Here is a 10,274-nt window from a genome sequence, read left to right on the forward strand (position 1 = left end):
TTGACTCTGTTTACCTATTTTACATTCACATGAAACAAGTTAGTTTATACAATATCAACTCTATTATGCATTAAACAATAAAATAGAACAATTTCTCGGATCGTAAGGCCTAAGTCAGTACAATGGATGCAAACTGGTTTGATAAAAATAACTAAACCTATTCAGGGCTTTACCCCAAACACATCACAGTAAACAAAAATAGGTTCTCAAAAGTTACAAACGGTATGAAACTTGTGATTCATTATTTCACACAGGCCGGAACATTTTGGCTTTCATTGGAGACAAACGTTTGGATGAAGGATCAAACACAAACGATTATCTCGTGTGATACCAGTTCTGCCACATCATGAAACTAGTACTGTGTTCGATTCCCAGATTCACGCCGAAAGTCTAAACAAAATCTGATACCTCCATGCATTAGCACTTCCAACCAATCAGCACTGACGTTTTGACATTTGCTTCTCGTATATGTCAGAGCCCATTTGCAAGTTCATTTTGTATGCATTGTGAATGTTAGGTTACAGAATGTTTGCCATGAACATTCAGTTACTGAACTGCAGGCGGTTGTATCATTAAACAGGATCCGTCTAGATGTGGGCATTGTCTCTGTGTTTCAGCACTAGATCAACCCGTGAAACTCTGTGTCAAAGTTGATCTTCAGTAACCTATGCTTGTCGTAAGAGGCGACTAACGGGATCGGGTGGTCAGGCTCGCTGACTTGGTTAACACATGTCATCGTATCCCAATTGCGTAGATCGATGCTCATGCTGTTGATCACTGGATTGTCTGGTCGATTATTTACAGACCGCCACCATATAACTGGAATACTGCTGAGTGTGGCCTATAACTAAACTCAGCACTATATCCGGGCAGTGTTCACGAATGGTGTTTCAAAGTAACAGGACATTGGGTCCTGTAAGTTTCAGATATCTGTCTGACCCACTGATAATTCACAGGACCCATAGAATAAAATTAAACACACATTTCAGATTTAACATTTCTTATAATTGGCATTGAAATTATTAACAAACATAAGATTTATGAACAACAAACAAGTGTCACATGTCACATATAACAACTTCAGTCAAAGTCATTGTGAAATATACAGTCAGACACTGGGGCCGGCGGGTTGTAGACTTCTATCTGACCGTTGGCGAATCTGCCGGATTTGTCAGAGGGTCAGACGCTGTATCCGGGCCTTTGGTTTCACGGGAGATGGACCTTTACCACGTATGACGTCTCATGTTGGACCTGACACGCAGAGATAGTACTATAACATTGTGCATTGGGGTTAAACCATACTCACTACCTGACTGCAAGAAGACAGTCTATAGCTGAGGCGATGGCACAAGTAAACAGTGTTTTACCAATTCATATGATACATATTTATCAAAATGAGATATGCCAACTGAGAGGACACGCACGCACGCACGCACATACACTCATACATACATACATACATACACTCATACATACATACATACATACATACATACATACATACATACATACATACATACATACATACATACATACATACATACATACATACATACATACATACATACATACATACATACATACATACATACATACATACATACATACATACATACATACATACATACATACATAACACCCTTTACGATCCTTAGGGTTAGCAGGGAGACTCTATAAGAGTATCCCTGGGGTTAGGTACCCTTTACGATCCTTAGGGTTAAGGGTAAGGGTTAGGGTTAGGGAACCCCAGCAGCGCTAATTAATCTGAAAAAGTGCGCCCGGTAAAGTGCAGTACTCCCATACATACATACATACATACATACATACATACATACATACATACATACATACATACATACATACATACATACAGACATACAGACATACAGACAGACAGACAGACGGTAGTCTATAGTTATGGAGTATGCTTTCCTCCATACATTTGTATTTTTATTGTATAGCTTATATTCATACCGTTCTTGTTACATACGGAGAATGCCCAACCTTTCATACAAAATAGTTGAACTGTTATAACAACATGTCAATTTGTAAAAATAGCATTGACATCTAACAGACGACCACTACATCCTTTGTTTATTGAAACAAGTTGTTGTTATAATAGTCGTGCATATCAATTGCCCTATGACCTTCTCGTTCGACCTCTCGCCAGGCCACGTGGATACTTACGTCAGCTAATGTTTTGGTTTTCAGGTCTGTCTGCTCAGAGAGAGGTAAACATCAACGACTGAAAGTTGTCAGATCTCGGCGAATTTGCGGCAAAATCGGACCAGTTTTGCCGCTTAAAGGTAGTATATGCATACATTATGTCGTGTCTATGCAGTAAAACCCTCACTGATACCAGTGAACATGAATAAATGAGGCAAAATACACATATTAGCCGTGCAGTCTGACGGCAAATATGTCGGCCTGTCAAAATTTGCGGAGCACTGACTCAGTGTTGTTTGTTAATGGCCGAAGTCATGAATTAACCGCCTAACGGCGATCGACATAAGCAATCTGTACGTAATATTTTGCAGAATTGCATGGATTTATCGAACGTCATTTGCGAAGGGTGAGGTGCTGAGAACGTTAATGAAGGAACCAGGAAATCTTTTTTTTGACCGACCAACACCGTGCTGACATCATTTGTTTATTCATTAGAAGGACAATGATTTTTAGATTGCATCTTTTATTTTCTCGTCGAATATGTTACTATAGTTTGTCAAAACAGAATAATCTTTGATTTATCGGATTCCTGACCAGTAATAAACAAGACGTAATTCGGATTTGTTGCCATTTTGTGTCTATAAATAGATCGGTCACGTGATGTGTATATTTTCCTCGCAACCAGCTGGCGACAGCAAGGCGATGTAAATGATAATGTAAGGGAAATTTGATGCGTTTTGGACATCCTAGGTCCCATGAAAGCGAACAAACAATGAGCAGTGTTGGTCAAGGAAGAATTGTGAATGTCTGAAAACAGCCAGTGTGCCCAAATCAGAGCGAATTTGGACAAAGACCGATGATAGGTCGACCAGTGAAAGAGTTGTTCGTACATGGACTAGATCTATTCATATGTACAGTTATAAATCGGGTGGGGCTACGGATCCCAAACTCGCAGTCACTGTAAATATTTGAAATGCCATTATTGGCACATACTTATGCTTGTTTGCATCACGCGTCTGTGTGATTAAGTGCATACATATACATATAGTATATATAGTTAGGTATTTTATGAAGTGAGATCTGTTGTAATCCAAACAAACGAATTAACGTGGGTTGTCGTTAGGTAGATTGGTTTTATTTCTGTCTAACATTGGAATGATTTGTTTTAACAGAATGGGTCGTATATTTCTGAACCACATTGGAGGGACTCGCCTCTTCTCCTGTGCCAGCTGTGAAACACCCCTCACCAACAGAGCAGAGTTGATATCTACAAGGTTTACAGGTAAAACATTAACCGTCGTAGGAATGACAAGTCTTTATGGATGATCAACTTCTCTACTGTACAATAACTAGGCAGTTGAGGGTGTTGATGGTGCCGATGGTGCCATGTAGACGGCGGTCATCCAAAAAGACTTGTCATTCCTATTGCTCACAATGCCTCTCAAACAGTTCATTAACAGTCACATTAATCTTCACCAGACATGTTAAACAGAGCATGGAATTTACTTGTATTTATCTTGAAATTTTAAAACCTAAAGGAAATGTGAAATGTCCCAGATCCTTGTTGATTTCTACTGTATATAGTTACTAGTCAGTCAGTAGTAATATGATAAGGACTTTCTGACTTACAGTCATAATTTCATGTATTGTTGAATAGGCAGTCGGTAATACATCAGTAGCCTCTACAAGATTCATATTCCTCATCAAAATGTCCCTGTGGCTGGTGTTACATATATCTGTCATTCTGCATCATGACCTTCAGATCTCTTTTATCATCCTGTGTCTTGGGGCGGTCGGGTAGCCTATTGGTTAAACTGTTGGCTCCTCATGCCAAAGATCCGTGTTCGATCCCCCACATGGGTACAATGTGTGAAGCCCATTTCTGGTGTTCCAGCCGTGATATTGCTGGAATATTGCTAAAAGCGGCGTTAAACTATACTCACTCACTCATCCTGTGTCTTCTTTAACTTTTCACCATGATAAATGTGTTACATTATAAGGATAAGAAGGCTATTGCAATAACAGTACAGCTGTTGCAATAGTACATTGTATTATGATAGTTAAATAAGATACCACCATGGAGTGTAGGTTTCCTCGTAATATTTCATATTCATAGTGACAAAGATGAACATATTCAACAAGTCTTAGCTTCACCAGCAGCTTGCTTGGGAAGTTGTTCAATTATGGGTGGTACCTCTTACTACTGTTATTTAGTGAACAGTTTTAACTGGAGGCCGCTGCGGTTAATCAAGCAAGGTATGTCTTTATAACAGATTCATGATATTTCTGTACATTCTGTCTCTCTCTCTAGTGTTGATCATGATGGATGGTGTAGTGTTTCCTTGATGCTGACATCTGATGTTGTAACCTATCCCTCAGTGTCACCGTCAGGTCATTCATTAACAGTTCCTATGTTCAACCAATCTTTCCACTCCTAACCATCGGTCAAGTATTCCTTCGTCTATATCTTCTGGTACATAAGTTAAAAGTAGGAAAATTAAGCTCAGCAGTTACTTTGTCGGAAATTTAAGAATGATGTACCCAAAGGAATAATTGTGCATAATGTAAATTTGATAAGTAACAGCAGCTAATTGAATCTGGCAAGACATGCTGCTCTAATTAGCATGTGAATGTTGAATCAGCTGGGTGTCGTGCATATAGAACATTACCCGCCATCTTTATCTCGTCATTATAATCAACACACAGTTGTAAACACAGGAATGATTCAGAGATCACAACTCAAATTATCTCTTAAATATTAATTGACATTCAATGTAATCTAAAACATATTGTGTGAGGGAGATTCTTTATTGCCAAAGCTGTTTTGCCCAGAAATGTGCACCCACAAACATTGACTTCATGTTTAAATATTTATGTCTAAGTTGTAAAAGTTCATAACAATTCTGAGCAGAAATATTGAAAAACAAATGGTTTTCATTGTATATATTGTTGAATTGCAAATAATATTGTCCTGTATCCATTGCACCCTGTTCATAGATGTCACCTAAGTAGAAAAATATTTCTTATCTGCTCCATACTTGGTTTCATTCCTACCTTGTTTGGAGCTGAAACATATTGTCCTTTTGGTTATGCTGAAATGTTTTCAAACCCCTTGACAGGCAGTTTGGGAATTTAGGGAATTAAAATGAATTTTGTCCTGTAATTGTTTTGGAATGGCCAAGGTAAGTTTCTGTGGCGGGTGTCATACTATTATACTACCTCAAATACTCATGTTCTGAATATTATGTCCTGACACAACCATACCTGAGTTACGGATCGTTTCAGGTGCAACTGGACGAGCATTCCTGTTCAACAGAGTGGTGAATCTGAACTACAGTGAAGTGCAGGATCGTGTCATGCTGACTGGGCGCCACATGGTCCGGGATGTATCATGCAAAAACTGTGACGCCAAACTTGGATGGATCTATGAGTTTGCAACAGAGGAGAACCAGCGCTATAAGGAGGGGCGTGTCATTCTTGAACGTGCTCTTGTCACGGAAAGCGAGGGATTCGAGGAACACGTTGGCAGTGACAGCTGAGCTGATGCTACAGTGATGACTCTATTATCCGTCGTTGTGGTAACCTGTTGTCAAGGTGACTAGTCGTCATGGTAATCCACTGCCACTCAGGGAAGAAGCAAGCCACCGAATGGGTACTTTGTTACCACTGTCAATTCCATCCATCAGTATTTCTAAACAATGCCAGGATTAGCTACCTACACCTGTAGGTCTTTCAGCATTGAACAAATATCAATCCTATCAGAAGAATAGTGTCATTGGATTGGGACATAAGTTGGATGTAAAGAGACTGTTTTTGTATTGTTGAAGAAAGAGTTTATCTAAGGCTGTAGACTGAGGAGAAGATTAATGACTGACACGTTTTCACATGGTAGTTTTATATACAACTTTTAGAAACTGTGATCATTACTTTGTTTGATGTATGTTAAGATTATTCACTACATAATAGTATTTCAAATTGAAGGTCATTTTGTGCGAAAATGTAGCATACGGCTATCAGGCTTTCTTTGATCTACTGCTTTGAAAAGTCCTAATGGAGTACGATCATAAGAGACAGTCCACAAGATATGTGACATTGTCTGGTCCACGTTCAGTGAAAGTGGTATGAGTTTCCGGACAGTTCAAGTATGAAATCCTTCATGTAGTTGTATTTCAGATGTGGCACTGATGGCTCTCCTTATGACAAATTGTGTGAGATGACAACCTGAGCAGGAACCCCGTAAATGAATGATATTTGTTTGTGACACTATCTCAGGATAACTCATATGTTCATAGTAAGGTCCAGATAAACATTAAGATATAAGAAAACTCAGTACACATACATGTTAATGTCAAAGAGATAGAAAATGTGCCAGCAAAACCTCTCTGTTTTATGTCTATACACCTGGAAAAATACTAAGCCCTCCCCTTCCTCACCCCATCCTATTAATTATCTGATGGGATACATTTGTGTTTGTTTAAAATGTGACATGGTAATTTTGAAATAGAGAAACTGGTGTCAATTATCTAATATGGAGCTCCTTTCACGAAGCAACCTTTACTAAGGTTAACCTTATCCCCCATTCTTTAACATTGCACTAAGGTTACCTTAGTGACTTACGATCACCTTAATGCTTTGTGAAAGGAGGCCATGGTTTGTAACTGTACAAGTGGTGGTAGGGTAGCCTTGTGGTTGAAGCGTTCACTTGTGATGCTGAAGATCCAGGTTTCGATTCCCCACATGGGTACAATGTGTGAAGCTCATTTCTGGTGTCCCCCATAGTGATATACCTGGAATATTGCTAAAAGCAGCGTAAGCTACTAAGACTATACTCTCAGTGTAACACTACCTGGCCATCAGTTGACAGATATGCATCTAGTTTCCTCACCTCCATCTGTGTATCATGTCATACAATGCAGTCTCAGTGGTTTCTTTCAGTGATGAATTTCCTGGTTCACTCGACCAGCAGCTCTTTAGAGAACTCATTATTTCTGATCAATAGGGGTTAAATTGTACCGGTACATAGCCTCTTTGACTGATAAATTACTTTCAATTACCTGTAAGTGGAATCACTTAATAGTGCTTTTGACCATCTCAAACTAAAGAACAGTGAGTGTTCTTGTACAAGCATAGGTATCGGGTCACCTCAGGCATGAATCAACACAAGACCAGTGTCACATGGTCTTGTGATTCTTCCTAAAGGTATATGGAAGTTGGGGGTATATGCTTGGTTGTTTTCCAGGTGTTAATATATATGCAGTGTTCGAATCAAGGGGCTCCAGGGGTCCTCAGGTCTTCTGTTGATTTTGAATCTGGGATACGCTTAAATCTTTAACATTTATCACATAAGCGTCGTGAAAAGGAACCCTTGAAATTTCATGAACAATGTGTATGTACATGTATATGTCAGTAAAACGTGGGTGGGTTTTACTGTCAGAGGCTGTACCCTGTCAATAGCGTGTGATCATGGTGTAGGGTGCCTGACTTACTCTGATTTAGTGTTGCTACTACAGGTGTACTTCAGGTGCTAGATGTATTTGGGTGGGTGGGTGGGTATATTTTGAAGATTGTTGTTGGTTTCATTGTTGAAAGAAAATGTGATCTGTTTTACAGTGCTAAATCAATTTACTATGTACAAATCGGACTTGTAAATAATGACTTCTGAACAGAAAAAAAGACATCGATTGTGATAAATCTGCCATTTTACATAACATTTCATGAAATATTGTAAATTAATGTCTTAAGCCTAACACTGAAAGTTGATTCAAGTTAAGATCCATAACGACAGGTAGAAATTCATCACACATATTAACGAACAACATTTATCATAATTCTCAAGTTAAGTTGAAATATGTATAATGCCACATGTCTTGATAGATCTCGCAAGGGACTACTTTTTACATTTCACTTGAGGAATGACATACCTACCAATGGCTAGTAGTGCTCAAGTATCTGAAGAGCTATGTCATCACTGCTGTTTGGTGTATATTTTCTTTTAACTTGGCCAACAGGTAAGATGATTTAAAATTTCAAAGTCGCTGTCGGGGTATACATGTAGTTTTGTAATGACACCCTATTTTGTACCCTTCAAATCTTTACCGAAGTCTATTATTCTCAGAAACAAAATATCTTAAGGAAATCTCAATCTTTTTCGTTCAAACAAACATAAAACTGCACATTGTCTTATTTCTTCTAATTTTATTTAGCCCTTTTCATTTACTTTTATTGATCAGATTAAAGAAATGTATGATTTAGCAGTTTTATGTTGATTTCAATCATCACCTCTATGTTGTCCACATTCAACAAATGATTTCTGTTAGCAAATGATTTGTAGAAAAGTACTCTAGTTCTCTGACCTTCAAATACAAATTTAGGCTGACTTAGCTTCTGTCAGGAAACTTGAAGGTAGTGTCCATGTTTTAACATTCTTGAGGTTCTTCATGATATTAAAATCTGTATTAATTAAGCAAATATTATTAATCTCTTGCTATTCAAAAGTCATTTACTTGCAAAGTATTTATTTAAATGAAAAATAATTGTGAATGTTAATAAAAATAAATACATGATTCATTACTACAATGTAACATTTGAGTACTACGCCAGAATGTTTGTGTAGTATCATTAATACATTGATGTTTGATGTTGGTTGCATGTGGTCATGTTTCGAAATTGCCTTGTGATGGAGTTATCCCCCTTGTTAAGACACACTGTGTGATATTGATACTATGATAGGAGATACAAGTGAAGAGTTGAAACTAGCTTGGGCATTTAGACCAAAAGCAATAACTGTCGTTTCTTGACATACATACATGAAGAGTTATTGGTCATTATTATTCCATATCTATGTCCAATATCTTTGGCCACACTTGCTTATAGTGCTGGAACAATTGATCGAATAGTCAATCGATCCTGCTTGCGTCAGCAATTATCAATCGGCTCGGGAGGCATCAAATTAATCTTTAGAAAGTATGTTTTCTTATTGTTATGCTTGTTTGTTGAATAACTGATGCAGTTTCTGACTAATAAAACTGCAATGTAAACAACGTACTCGTGTGCGTGTCTCAACAGGAAGTATCCTTAGTTGTCTTGAGCGTAGTAGTAATCGGCTTTTTCATTCGCACAGTGTTATGATTGTGTCCGGTTATTGCCCACATGACTTTTGTTGTGTGGTTTATGATTACAATCGATTATTGATCGATTACTGAGTTCCGATTATCGAGCTCCGATTATCGATTTACATATTGTGAGATATAACCAGCACTACTTGCTTACCATGATATTGTTTCTCAACATCTCAGTAGTCAACAAAATGTGTTCACAAGAATATAGTATCTGCACAAATGTGCAAAAGTGTTCACGAGTGTCTGCATATATGAGAAAATGTGTGTTTTGAAGGAATGAATATGTTTCGGGGTTTGTTATTTATGTTTCTTTGTTTTACAGATGAGTCAAGATACTAACATTACTGTCATCACTCTCTGATGCTCTCATGTCTGTCCCTCTCTCATGTATACATCAGTTTCCATCTTACACAGGCATTCTTCACATTTATACACATAAACAAGTGACCCCTTGTAAATATGTACAAACTATCTGTCCTTATGTGCTGTATATGGTTTGCTTAAAGTATATGACCACAACACATCATGATATAATGTCATGGAATTCAAGATTACTATATGTTGTTTCACAGACTGAGTGTTGAAGTTGTTAGAGTTGAGTTGAGTTGGGCTTTACGTCACATCGGCATTATTCTAGCCATATAGGGACGAGATCAAGCCTTCATTCATAAACATTTTTGAAATTGTAACAGATTCCAACTCTTAGAATTTGATAGAGATGCCAACCCTTGTGATGTAGGCACTTTATGGCCAGTAATATATATTTTCCAACAAATACTGCACATCAGTAGATTAAGATATGTTACAAGCTTTGTTACGCAACATCAGCGCTATTTTGTGTAGGCCAGGATCCAGTGATGTCAGATTTCCAGCTCTATCGAGCAACACTGTTACCGTTGCTATGTGCCATAACTAATCCATTTTCTTGAGTGTATTTTGAAGCAGGTGTCTCTGACTCTGCACAATGCTGTACCCATTCTGACCCCATCA

At 38.0% G+C, this 10,274-nt stretch overlaps 1 protein-coding gene across 1 annotated transcript; it reads left to right on the forward strand.

Moving 5' to 3' along the window:
• The first annotated feature begins 2,165 nt into the window (after nucleotides 1-2,165).
• Nucleotides 2,166-6,638, forward strand: LOC124291006 (protein yippee-like 5). The gene is made up of 3 exons (XM_046727910.1): nucleotides 2,166-2,306; nucleotides 3,339-3,448; nucleotides 5,452-6,638. Exons 2-3 carry the CDS (start codon nucleotides 3,340-3,342, stop codon nucleotides 5,703-5,705), a joined length of 363 nt encoding a protein of 120 aa, XP_046583866.1. The 5' UTR covers nucleotides 2,166-2,306; nucleotide 3,339; the 3' UTR covers nucleotides 5,706-6,638.
• Nucleotides 6,639-10,274: the final 3,636 nt, after the last annotated feature.

Source organism: Haliotis rubra, unplaced genomic scaffold, assembly GCF_003918875.1.
Source record: "Haliotis rubra isolate DU_JTF1 unplaced genomic scaffold, ASM391887v1 Scf1129, whole genome shotgun sequence".
In the NCBI taxonomy this organism is placed as follows: Eukaryota; Metazoa; Mollusca; class Gastropoda; order Lepetellida; family Haliotidae; genus Haliotis; species Haliotis rubra.

Coding starts and splice junctions, on each gene's coding strand:
- LOC124291006 (XM_046727910.1), top strand. CDS start 3,340: ATGGGTCGTATATTTCTGAACCACATTGGAGGGACTCGCCTCTTCTCC. Junction 3,449..5,451: donor GATATCTACAAGGTTTACAG/GTAAAACATTAA, acceptor GGATCGTTTCAG/GTGCAACTGGACGAGCATTC.